The sequence below is a fragment of the Myiozetetes cayanensis genome, unplaced genomic scaffold (assembly GCF_022539395.1).
Source record: "Myiozetetes cayanensis isolate MyiCay16 unplaced genomic scaffold, myiCay2020 scf9, whole genome shotgun sequence".
Classification (NCBI taxonomy): domain Eukaryota; kingdom Metazoa; phylum Chordata; class Aves; order Passeriformes; family Tyrannidae; genus Myiozetetes; species Myiozetetes cayanensis.
Genome location: NW_026088185.1, coordinates 24103292 through 24121445, shown reverse-complemented (window position 1 = coordinate 24121445; position 18154 = coordinate 24103292). Strand labels below are relative to the sequence as shown.

The window sequence follows — 18154 nt, the reverse complement described above, 5'->3', positions numbered from 1 at the left end:
TTTCAAAACAGGTCAGTCTGAGGTTAACTTGGTCAGTAGTAAATGGTTAATGTTGTTGACATTTAAAATGTTCCATTTGGGTGTCTAAGCTGATGCACTTTATGGGCAAGCAGAATGGTTTGCACTTCTTGCAATTATTGTATCAAGCTGTCTACATTTTGATTTACATCCTTTCATATCATGAAGACTTTCATTGTAACTGTGAGGATGAGAGACTTAATTATACATTGGAATTCAAGTGTTCAAAAAATGACACAGCAAATTTAAAAATAAGGAAAATTATGTTGCAGTTTATGCAGCTGCAGAATTGTGTAGTATACGGAACCATGGAGATATATTGAGTGTGTGAGTCTGAAAATTGACCAAAAATGGTACTATAGCAACTATGTTCATCATGTCTCAGCAATTCCAAATTATTTATTTCAGTTTACAAGTAGCAAGAAGATGCTTTTTAAGTTAAGAAAACTTACCCTAACTTCCCAAAGCCCTGCTACCTCAATACTTTCAAAAGAGCCAAGGGATCTGAAAGTTCATTGTGTGTTTCAGGAACACATGTAAGCCCAGTCTTCAAATCCTACTCTGATTGACACCTGAGGAACTCACTGTTCTCTTCAAATTCTGCCAGTCATATTGACAAGACAGTGTGCAACTGAATGCAAGATTTGATCAGTAGAGGGTTATGGCAGGACAAGAGCGTAAAATGAATTGACCTCTTCACAACTCTTATTTTAGGAAGGATTGTTAAGCTTGGGTGTTACAAAACGGCTTTTCTTGTAAATGAAACACATAGGGGATAGAATTTTCTCTGTTATATTGCTAGATGCAGTTTTGCATTTTTTTTGGTTTAGTGGATGTAACCTATCAATGAAAGAGGGTTTTGCTTTAGGTGTGCTGTTTGTCTTCTGAAACAGTGTGATGACGTTGTCCCAGCATTTGAGTCAAGTGCTGCTGGAAGAGACTGAGTAACTCACCAGTTTCCTTAGAGGATAATGGGATTTTGTAAGGGTGAATGCTATTGGTAGAAAAAGTATTTATGGACTGTTTGAATGTAGAAGGTAGGATACAGTTTCTGTCCACAATGCTTGCTGTTTAGAAAGTTGTAAATTACCAGTCCTCTTAGTGCTTTCTTTTGGCAATGAACAGCCCCATTTGTGTGTCTTAGTACGAAATTGCTGTTAATCTGTGTAAGTTATTCTCTCCTTTGCTGCAAAAAATGTTCCAGATTTTTAGTATTTTGCTCTTAGGCCAAGTGGCAGTGCTGGTTCCTTAAGAACCATGAAGAAAAATTATACACCATCTTTTGATTGTAGCCAGTAAATTGATTGGGCTGAACAGGACCTATAAGTGGTTTCGAAAAATAACTCTGAAGAAAAGGATGAACTCCTCCTTCATTTCCTTGCTTTGTTGCCTCATGAAGATATTTGGAATGATAAGTGACAAGAGCCAGAATTTAAACAGAAACATCAAGCTAAATTATATCTCTGGAAGTAGTGGTAGGCATTAGGAAATGACAGAGTGGGTGGAAAATAGTTGTTAATGCTTGCTGGAGTGGAAGATGAGGAATATCCTATATCCAGAGTTTCAACTTTTATTCCTTGCTTCCAGAAAAGCCTAAGTGAACTTCCACATAGCTTTTGTAGTGACAGACTTCCAACGTTATTGTTTAAGTTGTCCCTCTTAAATACAGGGATTTGAAGCACCTAAGATACTTGGGGAATGCAGTGCATTTTATTTGCTAGCCAAATAAACAAGTTGTTCAACAATGACTGTACAGAGACAGACCTGGGGAGAGGTTTGTTGGGATGGTGCCGTGCAGCATTTCATAGTTCATGGAATGCAACTGTAGAGTCTCCGTCTGAATGTGCTGTCATGGCTCTCATTAAACCATGGGTAAGTGACCTTAGAGGATTAAGCTGGTTTATAAGTGGTTGGACTGTGTGGATGTTCTCTTTGAAAACCCACAGGAACTGGGGAGGTGAGGTTGCTCATGAATGTCTGTGAGGGCTTTCAGCAACAAGTAATCTTATCTTCGGTTGAATGGTTGTTGGAAGGTCATTTTGAAATCATCCCAAATTGGGTGTAAACTGAACTCTGAAGACGTTTGTGTCAGGATGCAGTTCACACAGGTTTAACCTCAAAAGCCAGCCAATTAGTGTAAACTGAGATGTCCAAATTATTCCATAATTATGAAAAAAGAACTTTGGCCAAGTGATTGATCCTTCTTATTTTGGAGATCTTAAGTACATGATAGTTGTGGTTTTGTAGAGTGAGTAGGTGACTGATAGAGAGTAAATGCTTATTTTTTAGATAGCTGAATCTCTCTTCCATCTTCTAAGGCTTTAAGTACTATCAGATTCCAGTAGAATTTATAGATTTGCTAAAATGTGGTTCTACAGAAGTGTTTTCCTAGATACTGTTTGAAAGGAAACAAGGCAGAATGCTTTCTTGCGGTAAATTTCTGCCCGTTCATGCATTTGTGCCATTCCTTATCATGGAATCAATGATGTGAAAAGCCCACTTCATTACATCTGTTGACCAGTAGCTTAGTTAGTGTGAGCTCTGTTCCTGAGAGCTAGCTGTGTCTCTAAAGTGGAAGCGTAAGGAAATTAAGAAGAGCAATGAGGAGCTAGTGTGTTTGACAACATATGTGAATAGAATGGCGAGTCTGGAAGGCAGTGACAGTGTGGGTTGCCTTCTAGCCTGTGAGGGTAGGAATAGTTCTTGCTGGGCACAGATGGAAGGGGCAGCAAGGTCAAGAGGGACTGTGTGGGTTTAGAAACTCCAGGTTGTCTGTTTAACTTAATTTCCATTTAGTACCTGAGTTTTGATGGTACCTGCTATCGCAGATCATCTACTTTAAAAACAGGTACAAGTGGAGGCTGTTGTTATTCGTGGCAGTTTGCTCAGCTCTTACAGCTGCACACATAAAGATTTCAGATATGAAAGCCTGAAAAACATTCACAACAGGGGAATTAGTTTTTTTGCTTTGTCAGTTTAATTCAATTCCCTAATGTTTTTTTAATAGTGGGGGGGGTTGTATCAGAAGAACCATTACTGCAGCTTCCAGCAACATTTTTACTCCCTTTCAAAATAATTATGCCTTAAATCATTACAAGTGTTTCCAAATTGGTAGCCTTATACGGCTACCTCCTTTGGACACTGTGTTCTCTATTATGGATTGGAATCTTAATGGCAACATGAAAACACATTAGTATTGATGTGTAGCATATGGTCTGGATTTTCTTTATTGGCAGCTTTTCAACGTGAATAGGGGGTTTTACTTGCTTTGATTTTGTTTTTTGAATTAATGTCATGCCTGACAGCCAACAGGGGAGCAGATCTACTGTATTCCTTCACACTGGTGTCTAATGCACCCAGTACAATGGTAGTGGAAAAAAATTTTTCTCCCATGTACATCACATGTTTTGATGTATGTGTATGTCTGCTCTGGTATCTGTGTATATATTTGTAAATGCACAGACCTCTCTAATCCTATCTCACACTTCACAATGTTGTAAAGATACCTACTTTGCTTTCAAAATTCTCAATGGAATTTCTGTAGCCCGCCTCATTAATCTTAGTCTGTCTCCCTCTGTTTGGCTCCCTGACTGTGTGCACTGACTTTACACTTGGTGAAAGAGCCTTTTCTATATCTCCTACCATCTCTTCCAACTGTGGTGTGCATCTGTCATTCTCCTTCATTCCCTTCTCCTTTCAAAGCCAAGTTCTAAACATACATATATTCTGTGCCTCACCTGTGCACATTTAGCATTCTCTCTTTCCATTTGCTCTTAAACTGGTGAAAGTTTCTCCTGTGAGAGTACTGAGTTTTACTTACCAAGAAGAAAAATTTTCTGAGAGGGACAGTGGACTGTGGCAATAACTGGAATACATGGTTGAGATATATCTCATTGCCTAATTTTGGAGGGTGTAGAAATTTTTCCTGTGTGACTGTTCTGTAATAGAATTGCATTTTAAAGGTAGGAAAAAGTTAAAAATATGAACACTTGCAGATTGTTTCATTCCTGGGATTTTCCTAATAATTTTCATGGAACTCATTCCAGTGAGTGTGGAAACACTCATCTGCATCACTATTCTTATTTAATGTCATTATTAATCTCCTTAAACAGCTGATCATAGACTCTCAATGCACTTGTGAGCTGAAATGTTTTTTAGCAATACAAAAGTAGTTTCTTTATTATGAAAGATATTTTGCATGTACCATATGGTGTCAGGCATACAGGCATTATATTAAAAGCACATAAAAGTTTTACTTTTGAAAGTTTTACTTTGCTCAAACTGTTTTGTCTCTTGCAGTGTTTGCAGCATAAGGCTTTTCACCCTGACAAGCCATTGCCACCAATAGAGCAACACCTTTTAGAGATGCTGGAGATGCCCTCTGTGGTAAAAGAAAGGTGTCAGGCTCCTCTGGAAAGAGTGAAAGCACTTTTCCCCCTGAAGGAAGTTGGCAAGAAAAAAGAAGAGAAGACTGCTCAAGACATCTTCAAAGACAAGTAAGTTGGAGATGTATTATGGATTTTTTTGAAACTTTTTTTTTTTTTACACTTCAAGTTGCTTTTGCTGGATGAAGCAGGCTCAGAGTCTTTTGAACAGAAAATCAATGAGTTACACACTGGAAAAGGTGCTGATAGATGGAGAATATTGTGGTGCCACAGTGTGTCTGGAGTATCTTGTGAGTTGTGGTGGTCATACTATTACAGTGCTAGACACACCAGGAACCAGTTTGTAACTTCCACATGTCTGTATTTGCTGTCACAGAATCACAAAATCCATCAGGTTGGAATGGACCTCAGGAGCTTTCTTGTACAACCTGCTGCTCAAAGCAAGATCACCTGTGAGGTCTAAACAGGCCTTGATCCAGTCTGGTATTGAAAACCGCCACGGGTGGTGACTGCACATCCTCTCTGGGCAACCTGTTACATTGCTTACTGTCTTTTGATCAGACAGTTTGTCCTACTGGTGCTTATAAAGTAGTTCAAACAACACTAAGGTAGTCTAGTTTAGAATAAATGCCATGAAGCTTTAAATTAGCCATAAAGTGGAGTCATTTTAGCATGCATGATTTAGGTCATGCTATAGTTTTCATTTTGAATACCAATCAAAAGAAAAGCAGCTTCATTATTATCAGCTGTGCAATTAATGTGGTTTTCTTGGAAAAAAAAATCAAACTGTTAATGGACTCTTCCTGGAACACCTACTGTTTGAACAGATTCAAGATAGGATTTTGTTGTTGTTGAATATCCTGTGTTTAGTTTATTTGTGCTGCAAATAGGAAGAATAAATGCTGAATTACTGCTGCATTGCTGTCATCCCAGCCAAATCAATTTGCTCAAATAAAATCTGCTTCTTACAGCTTAACTTATTGAAATCAGTAATATAACTTGTGGGGGCCCTGCTTGTTGGAGTGTTCTCAGTTATTTCCTTCTCCCTTCTTTTTGTCATTTTTGGTTCAGTCATTTCAGCACTAGGAACAACGTCACTGAAGTGTTTTGAGTTCTTTCTTAGCTGAGCTATCATATATCCTTTACCTAGAGCCTCCTCCCCAGTTATCTCTGGGAAAACATGACATAAGACTTCTCACTTTGCTACTCAAGATTAATGACCACATTTCTCTATACAGACTGGGAAACACCTTACTTTCTGTTGTTGTTTTTGATTTCAGTGCGTGCCTGTGTTACCTTGGTGTGTCTGTGAATTCATACTGATTAAATTCTCTTTTCCTTACTCTGTGCCCCAATTTCTCTGTGTATGTGTACATACATACATTTATATGTGTATTTTAAGAAGGGATAGAACCAGTTGAAAAAAAAAGAAGGGGGGGCAAAATTTGGGTTCAAGCAAGCTAGAGAGAGAATTTAAACAAGAAGCGGTGACCTGTTCCTGGAAGTTGCTTAAAAATATATCTTGCGAAAAGCATCTAATTGACAAGGAAGAAGGAAATCTATTTTGTTTAAAAACTGGTTTCCTTTAGAGAGGTGATAAAAGCAGCTATGAAATTGAGATTAATTGAGAGTAATTGAGATAGGAATTTATGTAGGGCATTAAAATGATTTTAAAAAAAAATCTGTAAAGGAAGTGAAAGGATACAAACTCAACTATTAACAGAAGAATGAATGGTAATGGGATTTTTAAAAATTGCAAATAAAAATGGTATTGCTATAGTAATGAATGGGAACAGTAGTATTGTCATTGCTACAACAGTAGTGCTAACTGTATGGTTTTGTTCTGTGTTTGGGGAAAAGCTGAGTGATATAACTTATTCAATTGATAAAGACAAGCACGTCACTGTGCAACTCTGCCCTGGCACAGAGAAGCTGTGGATGCCCCATCCCTGGAGATGTTCAAGACCAGGTTCGATGAAGCTCTGAGCAACCTGGTCTAGTGGAAGGTGTCCCTGCTCATGGCAGGGGGTTGGAATGAGGTAATACTTAAGTTCCCTTCCAACCCAAACCATTCTGTGATTCTAAATTCTATATTCTATGAGATTCAACCTATTAAAACTATCATATGTAGATAGTTTGCTCTGAAGTATTGTGAAAAAGTTGGCTAGAAGATCTCTTGACCATTCTTTTTGTTTCCTAAAACTGATTTGTGTCTCCTATCATCATATTAACCAGATTCTTCTCCCCTTAATTTTTGAGATCTGATGAGACTAAGGCAGCATAGTTATAGACATCATATCTTAATACAGATTTCAGTATTCAGCATTCATTTGTATCACTTTTGCTAAGCTCTCTAGTTAAAAAAAATCCAGTAAAATAGAAAGCATTTTACTTTTTCCTTCTTAGATTGGCTATGGAGATGCTGTTACCTCATCCAGCTTTGCAGCATGTGAGAGGCTTCTATATTAATGTAGAAGTGGGTGTTTTAAATTAATCTTGTATTTTATTAATTTTTCTCAAATAGTAATTGCACGTTTTACAGTTTAAAAATACTGCTAATCAGTGCATATTCTAAATGTCAGATCCTTGGCTGGTATAAATGGGTATGGATTCATTAGTTTCTGCTGTGCTGCACTGATTAATGACAACTGTAGATCTGGTCCTAGGCAGTTAAATGTAGTGTCGTCATTTATTTTCTCCTTCTACAATCCCAAAGCATTTTGAATCAGTAAAAATAATACAGGAAGAAAAAGGTTTCAAGACATTCCAATTAATTGCCACACACCTTTTGGAGAAAAATATTCTAAAAGAGAATTTTCATTGTTCTTTGCGCCTTTCATCAAACCACATTAGTATACAAGATTTTTGGTTTCAGTAGAAGTTCTAAACTCACTGGTGTTGATAAGTATCAGTTTCTCCATTTTACAGAGAGACAGAAGCTGTTCAAAACAATCAAGCAACTTGTTCAAGGTTAGTCAGAAAGTCAGTGGAGTTGAGAATGAAACAAGGTATCCTATCCTTGTCCTGAGGCATAACTAAAGTCATCATTCCTCCTAGAGTGATAAGTAAGGTTATGCTGAATGACAGGAGTTGCTGAGGAGAAGGGATTTCATTTCAGTAGTGACAAAATGAAGTAAAGGACGAGAAGACTGCAGAAACAAAGTGAGATAGACACTGATTATAAAGTAGGGGAGGAGTGTGTTACAGAAAGCAAAAAGAAAGACTGTACAAGTTCTTTCCAATAGTTGATTGCTTCTGTAACGTGCGATGCAATTTTTGCAATCAGTTCTAACCTTGTAGAATGCAAAGTGGCACCTTGTCCAGGATCTCTGGCTTTGTCCCTACGTCCTCAAGCAGTTTCTGTTTTTCACTGCAGTAGCAGAATTTTTCATAAAAACTTGTTACTTTGTTTTGAGATTCCTTGAACACAAATCCTGCTAGTTTGATTGCTGAGTAGCTTTCAGTCATTCTTAAACTGAAATCAATTCTTCTGTGTCAGTAGCCTGTCACATTATGTGACACAGAACATAATATCTGATTTTCTTCCCCTTTTGTGATTATCTGGATTTTTCTCCTGTTGCCAAAATGTGCTCTAAAGTTTAATATGTTCCATCTGACAGTTAAGTTCCTAGTATGAACGTGCACCTTGTTATATATTACCTGTGAGGACAAAGGGAGAAAGAAGCCTAAAATCACAATTAGCTTTTTAAAATAACAAATAGTCCTTTTGAAAGCATTTTGAGATGTAGCTTAAAGTGTCATAAGAGAGTTGTGCTGTGTTTAATTGGGATTTGTCTAGCAGATTTTGATAATCTTATAAAGCTCTCATGTGCAGATGAAGAATAGGGGTTGTTAGACTCAAAAGCCACTGTGTAAACAGGTTTGTATTAGCTATAAATTCCAAGACAGGAACTAGCAGGTAGTGACTGAAGAGTAAACTAATTGCTTACCTAAGTGTTGTATTTTCATTGCCATTTCATGTTTAAAACAAATCTAGTGAGAACATGAAATGTCATGTTATATAGTGTAAATTATTAAGGTTAACTCAACATGCAGGTTCCAAATAAAGTGATTTAAGGTATTTTGTATTTAAAAAGGTGAAGGAGTGTATAAGTAAATTCACACCTGAAATAAGCACGAATAATCTCATACCTTCAACAAGAGATGCCTTTGCTTTATGCTAAGATAAAGTTTGATCTCTGTTTCTGCTGTCTGCTTTGTGCAGTCTGTGGGGAAAAATGAGGCATGGTTTAGTGTTGAGTTTGGAACAATTAGGTGATGAAGTTTACTTCAGTGCATATTTCATTAATTTACTGACTCCCTAGTTAGTAGGCAGGACAGTTTACTTCAAGTGTTTATATTCAGTTTTGTCCTTCTCATTTTCAGCAGTGAAGATGAACCCCACCTCAAGAAGCCAAAAACTGAAGACGAGGAAGAGAGCTTTAGCATCCTAAAACTTGCTGAAGGCAATATAACCTCTGTAAGCATATTTTTACAAATCTGATTATTAAGGGGAGAGATTAATTCTCTAATTGTATTATAGTGAATATACAGAATTCCTGATAAAAGGAGGGTTTCTAGCTGAAACATGACTGAAATACGGTCTACTTGTATATTTGAGTCTCTGCTAGAGATTATAAAGACAACTTTCTCTACCCTTAAGCATATGTTAGCACAGGTTTCTGTCAGTCTTGGATATTTTAGGACAGAATTCTTTCCTGTTGTTTAGAACTCTAAAAGGCAAGCCTGAGGATCTGAAGAAAACAATCTCAGAACTGGAGTTCAGTGGTTGCTGTCTTTCATATCATGTGCAACATAGAAGTTGCCTCTGTATATGTAATTAAAGGTATTGCTGAGGTTTTAGACACTGTTCTGTTCTCTGCATTAGCTGGGGTTCTAAATCAGAAATTTGGCTTCATCTTGCTGCTAGATCTAACTTAATTCTATGGATAGGTGAAACCTGTATCAGAACTGTGCCCTTCCTTTATTTGAGGTTTTTTTCCTATTATGGGAAAAAAAAAGATTTTGTATAGAGATAATTTCACTTGTTTTCAACCATCCTATTCTTTAAGGTTCATTTTAAAAAATGCATTATTGATATTTATAGAAGATTTAAAATCTAAAATTATTTCAATATGCTGTACTCTTGATATAAATTTCTGGTATTTCCTGAAAAGTAGTGTTACCACATTTAGAAGAAACACGATGAGACCAAGCAAGCTTACTGAAAGGTCCACAAATTATTTTGACAGCAAAGCATAAAAAAAAAAAAAAAATAAAAGAATTTTCATTCCTGATAGGAAGTATTAAGCAACGTAGGGTTTTTTTTTAATTAGAGTTAATGCATCTGTTTTTCAGTAAGTGCTGGTTTATATTTGACCTGTTTTTAGTTCCTTTCTAAGGTTTTTGCACCCATATATCCACATAGAGCTTTGGCTTTAAGATGTCAGACTGTGCCAGAAATGGTAGATGACTTGAGGGCAAGGTTTTAATTTTGGGCTTGCTACAGGAATGACACATCACTGATTCTGTACTCATGTGCATGGAAGCTCCCACTCCTCAGTAGGCAACTGGCAGGATTAGGGAGGTCTAAGAGGTCTGTGCTGCAGAAGGTCTCAAAGCTGAACTAGCAGGTAACCTGAATTACTGTCCTTGTGTCCTCTCAGCACCAGAGAACGTGACTGACTGGTAACAGTGCAGAGTAGTGAGTGTGAGTTCATCTTGCTCATGTCATAACTAACCTTTGCTGGGAGTCCTGTGCATTAACACACATTGAAAGATGTAACATTTTATGAGTCTGCATGCAGAGAAGTGTAGAGCTTCTGTTTCTGTATTAAAATTAAAAGAAATTAAAAGATTCTTTTTGCTCTGCAAGAAGAGAGAGATGTGTATTGGCAGACAATTGTATCATTTTTGTACCTTTGCAGGTAGGCAGTGTTAACCCAGCAGAAGATTTCCGAATTCTTGTGAGGAAGAGAAATGCTGATTTCAAAGATGGTAAGTTACTTTTTTCTCTCTTAATTATAATGGAGGCATCTTCAGGGTTCAGTAAATGCAATCCCTTTGTCTAAACATAAGTTTCTATGTGAGGTGCTCTGGAATTTACAGGTTAGTTTCTAGTGCCACTTAGCAAAGAAAGGTGTCCCCCGTAATTCCCATGTCAATATTTGCCTTCCCCAGTTAAAAGTCTCAGGTACCTGTGTTTGAGTAAAACAGCATTAAACAGCTACACTGAGGCACCTGAGCAACCCCACAGGTGTTTGTAACAGAAGATCCCTTGGTACTCATTGACTGCCACATTCAAACTGAGTCTCAGCTTCTCCTTCCCAGGATCTGTCTGGCTCGATGTGGAGGGCTGTTGGCTATGCACAGTGTGAGAAACCTGTCTTCTGCAGTCTCCTTATTCTGTTCCATGTAGAAGAAAACAGACTCTGATGCCTGGGATTTAAATCTTTGCATGCAAAAATCATTTCTTACTTCTTGTGAGCAAGAGAAAGCACAAGTGACTTTAGGGTGTTGTAGGCAGGTAGTCTGTATGTGAAAGATGAGAGGAGGCCCTGTGTGCACTGACTCTATCCTCATCATACAGCAAGACAGGGTTTTGATGCAGAGGAGAGAAAGAATACAAAGCACAGGTCAGGCACTGTCTTGCACGCCCCAAGTCTGAAAATGCAATGGAACTCTCATTTGTTTGTATGGTATTTCCCTAGTGGAATAGCTATACAGAGATATATGTAATCCAGAGGTATCTTAAAACGAATGCACAAGATGGATGGGATCCTTTATCTGTTAAAGGGTGGTTTGAAGGTTGTGGCAACGTAAACTTGATCTGCCAAATAATGACTAATGTAGCATTTCTTTTCAAAGAAAGATCTGCAGAGGTGCTTAAGTGAGGTACAAGGTATTTCAGTAAGGCATTTGATCCTTTTAGATGTAGTTGAGGGGTGTGTTGAGTTATATATTGACTTGAGATATAGTCTGTTAAAGCCTACATAGCCATTTCTCTCCAGAATATCCAGACCTGTAAGCCAGCTAGCTAGCTTTTTACATGGAATTTGTATTAGATCCAGAAGAAATTGTTTATTGAAAAGATATTTGGAATTGTGTTCTTAAATCTCAGACGTATTAAGATGCAGTAAAAAAACATTGTACAACATATTAAAATACAGACACTGTGAAACAGTTGACTACTTTGTTACGGTAATAAATTTTATCATGTGGGAAAGTTAAGGCTGAAATGAGTATAGTGATTACCCTTGGAGATGGCTTAACTAAAGAGTGCTTGTATATGTCCACTTGGTAGCTGTGCAAGATAGATAATTGCAGTACATGTTTGGAAGGTTCTGAAATTCTGAGCAATTTGCTTTTATTCTGTGTGATCTGCTCTGTAATGATAAGGTGTAGTTAAACAGAATGGAGTGCAGTCACCCATTTAAAGGAGAGATAGGAGCCACTATAAATAAAAACATGCTCTGCATATTATCTCTTTTCTTCTGGCTAATCCTTTTTATGCTTTAGAGTCTTTTAGGTAGCTTAATACATAAAACATTGCAGGCATGTTTTTAGTGGCTTGGTGTATTGCACTCTGGTTATGTAAACAGGTTAATGGCACACATCCTTGTCAGTCCACAGCAAGTCTCTCACCAAAACTGTAAGGTTAGCAGTACCAGAGGACGCCAAGGGGATTTTTTTGTCTTTTTAAACAGCCTGTAGGAAGTCCTGATGGTGTATTTATCATCGAAAATGAGTACCAATACATTTCCTGCCATGTCCTCACTGGGATTTGATGATCAGGAGTTGTGCCATTCCCAGCCTAAGTGCAAGTTGGTTCATTTCTGATGCTGTGTCCCACAGCAGACCAGAGCAGGAGAAATGATGCATTCAGTGTTAGTGAGAACTGGACCACTAATATGTACATACACATTTTTAGAAAGTCAAAGATTTTCAAATTGTTAAGGATCTTAGCGATAGGTTTTCTGAGACTGGCAGCTCAATTCCTGAAACAGTAATTGACTTTGGTTTTAACTGACAAATGGAGTTTATTACAGTAGGGACCTACTTAAGGGTTACACGATGAGTTGTGTTATATGGTGTCACTTAGTTGTTAATGTTGATGCTCATGTAACTAGAATTGTGTTCCCCTCCAGATACCTTTACTTTCTTATTTGCATTCACGGCCAGAGAGATGTCATTTTATGCAGGTCTTATTTTGAGCAGGTTACAAGCACACAGTCATCACAAAGAGATGTCTTCTGATAATACCTGCTGATGTTTTTGTCAAAGAATGCACATAAAATAGATTAGTTTACCTGAGTAGAATCTAATCATTGCTCCCAAGGATGTACAATGAGTTTCTTCACTGCTATGGCTGCAAAGAGGATTCTCAAATGCTGTGAGTGCGTACCATCTTTCTAATGCCAAAGGAGGAGCCACATGACTACCAGTTCATTCTGTTGGACTATTTAGATGTTTCCATCCACATCTGGAAATCAGATCGTGTCTGATGTGGTGTGTTGTATTTTCACAGGCTTCTGTAGAAGAAGGATCAGGGGAGTAAAAAAAAAGATACTGACACATGCATAGTATTTTCTTTGATTTGTAAATTTTCTGTGTGAGTTTATAGGCCAGATTTCATTGCATGTTACAGGACTCCTGTCTGAGAATATGATGTCTGAAGTCCTGTAGTTGAAAAGTTTTTTTGTTTTTGTTTTTGTTTTTATTTTACTGATTGTCAGCGGGGAGGGAAATCTGCAATGACAACTCAACAATTTATGGACGTAAGAAAACATGTCCAGAGACAAACTGTACCAAACTCTCATTTTTATATTTATAGAAATTTTGTTGATATTTTTACTCCTAGACACTTTTAGAAAAGTATACTTAAAGGAGTCAGTAATTGCACAAGAACAAGGATGATACTTTGTTGCAAGGTTTTCTGTAGAAATAGATATAGTTAATTACCTTTGTGGACCTAAGTTAGTTTTTAGAAAAGGTAATATTTAATTTCATTTTTTGCTGACATGTTTTTGCCGTTTGTCTGCATTTTTATCTTACTGGATGTTTTTGTGTATTTCAGAGACTATTCATGCTCTACTGCTAGGTAGGCCAGATGCAATGACTGGTTTGAAAATGATTCAGTCATCAGAAGAGTATTTGCAAACCAAATACTTGAGTATATAGAACCACTTTGAAGTTTTCTGTGTATCATCTTCACAGAGAAGATGAAGCCAGATTTGACTTTGAAGGGCACAGCAATTGGGTGAGACTCAAAGCTCTGAGTTGCAACAAACAGAATTTGAATTAGACATTATGGGAAAAAGATAATAAAGATCACGATGATGGTACTCAAACAGAGAAATAGGGACCCAGAGAACCTGGAGACTCTCCATCTTTGGAGCTACATGGAGCTCAAGTCTGTGGAGCACTGAGCCACCTGATCCACAGTGACCCTGTTTTGAGCACGAATTGGGGTCATATGTCCTTCAGACATCCAGCTTAAATCATTCTGATCCATACCCACAGGCTATTTAGAGAGATAATTTCAAAATTGAACAGCATCTCATAGGATATTGGAGTAGTTCAACAGCTCTTAGTCTTAAAATTCCTATTTCTTGGCTTAAAGATGATGGAAATCCTCAAAAATTAGGACAGTTTTCAGTTCAGAATTTTTCTTCTTTTCAATTATAAAAAGGTGATACTTACAGAGCAGTATTTTATAATTATCAGGTGTTTTAACTGATTTGTCAGTGTTTCTTACTTTAAGCACTGTCCTTGAATACAAATCATTACCATCACCAGCAGATAAATCAAATGATTGACAAAAACAGGACGCTTTTGTATGAGGAAGAACTGTTTTCTTAACCTGATTTATTTTTGTAGGAAGGAAAAAAATCCCCAAGAAATTGAACTTGGACTGTAATAATAGACAGTTTTGTCTATTATTATTGTGTAATCTGGTTGGCATAGTAATAAGACCAAGAACTGAACTGAACAAACAAGAAAATATAACTGCACTTTTGTACTATAAGTGTTCAGAGATAACAAGTGAATATAATTGTTCATGGCATATTTCACAAGAAATGACAGCACTACTGAATGTATTTTAGAGTAGCAAATGTATCTGAATGCCAAGGGGGAAGGGATTAAATTCTGTTAGAACTAAAAGATCTTCTATGATTTTTTTTTTCCTGCCATTCTCCAACCTTTAATAGCTACATTTGTTATCTACCCAGTCAGGCATGGTAGAAGGAGGAAACTGAAGATTAAAATTTTTTGGGATGTTCTGCAGAATGTGGTGGTTATTAGGGGTGCTGGAATTCCTGTTAATGCAAAATGTAGAAGTCTATTAGTTCACTTCCTTAAATATGTGTGTGGAATGAGGTAAGTTAGGGGGCAAGAAGTTATAATTACACAGCAGTGGCCTGAATAGGCTGTCAGTTTGTAACTCAAGGACCTACTCTTCAAAACTTCAATGCCTGAAATTTGTCTGGGACACATCAGAGTCAATGATTATCACAACTTAGTTGGAAAAAAAAAGACACCTTTATGTGGAATACACCTTGCTCCAAAAACAGGGACATCTATTTTTTGCAACACCCAGCCCCAAAGATTCAGACTAATGAAAAGGCAGCAGGAAATCAACAAAGTTCTCAGACGTAGAAGTGTAAAGGAACAGAGTCCACTTTGCAAATTTACAGTTATAATCCTTATCCTACTGTCTCTGGTATTGTCTTTGGCCCCTTGAAATAATTTGGTAGTCTAATCAGAACGCAGGAATTTTCTCTATTTGATATTCATTGGCCTATCATTTAAGGGAGACCAATGGACAGAACCAGCTTTAGCCAAGCTGTTTCAAGATGTTAGAGGAATCTGATTTAAAATATTGTTACCATGTAACCTGTTTGCTGCATATATATTATGGTCTTTCAATGCCTAGTGAAACATTTTAGGTTTCCTTTGGTTCCTTACAACAGATTTCAAAAGAAGGCAACTCACAGTCAGTAGCAAGATGTCTTTTCTTCTGATGGCTGCCAGGGCAATCAAATGGAAAGGGATTTAAAAAAAAATAAATGCAAAAGAAGTGGTAGAGTGTCTGATAATTTCAAACAGTATGTGCTGGAATCATTCTGACAATAAGGACTTTTATTGCACCCTCGTCGTGCCTGGGGTTTTAATTTAACACATCAATGGAAAGGCAGTGTTTAAGAAACCACCACCACTACTGAAAACACCAGCAGGACTTGCTTTTATTAGTGCAATTCATAAGAAATTAGAACATTTAATGAGAAAATCATTAACCATGAAAAAAATGGACTGACTTAACTTGGGGAGCTTAAGTAGTGAGGCTTCAATTTAGTTTGTCAGCTACTGGTGAAATAAATAGAGAGTGAGCTGATCACCTCTAGCGCAGTAGGCACTTCAGCACAGTTTCTTGTGCTATAGCTGCTGTTGAGCAGAACCATTTTCAGCCTCCTTTTCTAAAAATTGTCAAAAACTAGTGGGAGAATATCAAACATGCCTTTTTTCACTCTTTTCAGAGATGCTGTCCTTCAGATTCAGTTCAGTTAGGCATTTTATAGAAAACAGTATAACAACCTGTGCTGTGTATGCTCACAGTGAGCAGAGTGGAATACAGTACTTAAACAATGTCTCCTTCTCAATGTGTTTACTTCTCCTTCTCTTCCACCACTCTGGGAGATGATTTTCTCTGTTGATGTATCCTTAGCTGAAATACTTGCAGTGACAACTATGCCCATAACATCTGGACACAGGAAGGGCTGTAGGTCGGGCAAAATGTTCTGCTAATCCAGTAACTGGTTTTTAACAGTACAAGAACAGGACAGGCAGATGCTGTGACTTGTTCAGAATGCTGTCCTGAATTTTCTTCCTCAATGGCAACATCACTGGTAATCTCCATTGATAGAGATCCTCTTTTAAGAGTTATAAGAACTTGGTCCAACATTTTTTTTAAGCTGTTAAAACCCCAAGCATCTGACAGCAGCCTGTGGTGAAGGGGTTAACTGATTTATGTTTAAAGAGATACCTTTTTTTTTTTTTTTTGGTTCTTAACCCAACTATTGGCTCATGTTTCGAGAGAGGCAGGGAACTATCAACTCCCTATTCGTCTTTTTCAGAATGTTTCTGAGTTTATGGATCGCTATTGTATCTTCCTCACACTCGTCATTTCCCAGGCTGAGGTGTCTGCCAGAGGGTAAAATTGGACAGTTCCTCATTTGTAATTAATCATGAAGAAAGTAAAGTACTAAAATCCAGCAGAAATTAGTAGGGCTTGCAGAACTCTTCAGTGACATTTTTACTTAGCTATCTACCTTCTGGGAGCTGAACAGTAGGGATAAAACTGGTGTTCCCCTTCTTTTTAGTACAGGTCTCACTACCTCTGCTTCTTTCTCTCAAGCATGCACAGTTTATAATACTTATCTCTATAATCATAAAGTGTTGCCCTGATGAAAAAATCATTGAACTACCTGTACAGAGACAAGATATACTCTAATGTCAATAAAAATAAGGTAGTCTTTTAACTGCAATCACCCTATAGATGTTGTTTTGACATTATTACACCTTTCTTGTAAATTTAATGCTTTTATTGAAACATGCATCTATTTCAAAGGACTTTAGGATCCTGAATTTTATGGTTTTACTTTTTATCAAACAAGTGAGGCCAGTGCTTTTTTATCTTGGCTTTCAGGGAAAAGACTTTTGTCTTGGACATGCTTGGGGTTGTTCTTCCTGGAATATCTAGCTGTTCCAGGGAGTCTAAAGTAATTTTCAGTAGCTGAGATACCAATAATCAACTTGTGTAGCTTGAAGCATTGTGAGTATGATTAACTATTTAGATATGCATGGACCAGAAAGAAACATGTAAAAGAAAAGTGGGGTTTTTTTTCCTTGAAAGTGTGCATCCTTTGATTGATTTATTTATTTCTCCTTGTCTTCCAGTGAGTCAGCAGTTGATAAACCGCATTGATCAGTTCCTGGAAAATAAAGGTTCACAGTACTACATGAAAGCGATCGATTGTATCAGAGTTTTCAGAGAGGAGGCCATGAAGGTAATGTTAACATGTGAATGCTCGTCTCTTTCAAATTAAAGCCATGATGGGCCTATTTGCTGTATTAGAAACTTGATAATTTATTGCTGCAGCAAAAAGAATTGATTTTTAGATTAAATTATGTTTGAAAATTTAGAAGGAGTTGGATTTTATGGGGGGTTTTATTCTTACTGGAATGGGGACTGGCTTCTCTGGTATTATTTGCTGTTGTTCATTTTCTTTTAAACATAGAACAGAAGGCCTATGACCTGGTGCTGGTATAAGAAAAATAAGCAATCCTACAATTTTCTTTTTCAGTAAAGCTATTTACAAGGAAGTCTTTCTAGCTTTCTGAAGGGCAGTTTTTGTGGCTCACCTTTCCTTAGAACTCATAGTTTTAATAGAGATAAAACCAAATTCTGTAGTGACTTCTGTGTTCACTGTATTAGATGACTCATGAAGAATTAAGTTTGCAGTGCTCTTTAGTAGTTTTAAGTATTTCTTGTTTACTGTTGCTGGTTTTTTTTTTCAGCTGTCCAAGGTGCAGTGCTTTAATGACTTTCTGCAGGCCCTGAAATCAAAGTTGGAAGATAAAGCCTTAGCTGATTTCTGGGAGATCATGATACAAGGTAGGATGGCATTAAAAAAAAAAAACAAAAAAAAAAAAACCCACAACAATTTCTAATTGTTTCATCCATTTATCTG

At 37.2% G+C, this 18154-nt stretch overlaps 1 protein-coding gene across 1 annotated transcript in view; it reads left to right on the top strand.

Annotated features, from left to right (window-relative positions):
- The window catches only part of XRCC5 (X-ray repair cross complementing 5), a 50656-nt gene that overhangs the window by 23079 nt on the left and 9423 nt on the right, over window positions 1-18154 (top strand). The window contains exons 14-18 of the mRNA XM_050339826.1: window positions 4318-4514; window positions 8790-8883; window positions 10331-10400; window positions 17361-17470; window positions 17982-18078. Of these exons, the coding sequence (XP_050195783.1) occupies window positions 4318-4514; window positions 8790-8883; window positions 10331-10400; window positions 17361-17470; window positions 17982-18078 (568 nt within the window). The remainder of the gene's footprint in view (window positions 1-4317; window positions 4515-8789; window positions 8884-10330; window positions 10401-17360; window positions 17471-17981; window positions 18079-18154) is intronic.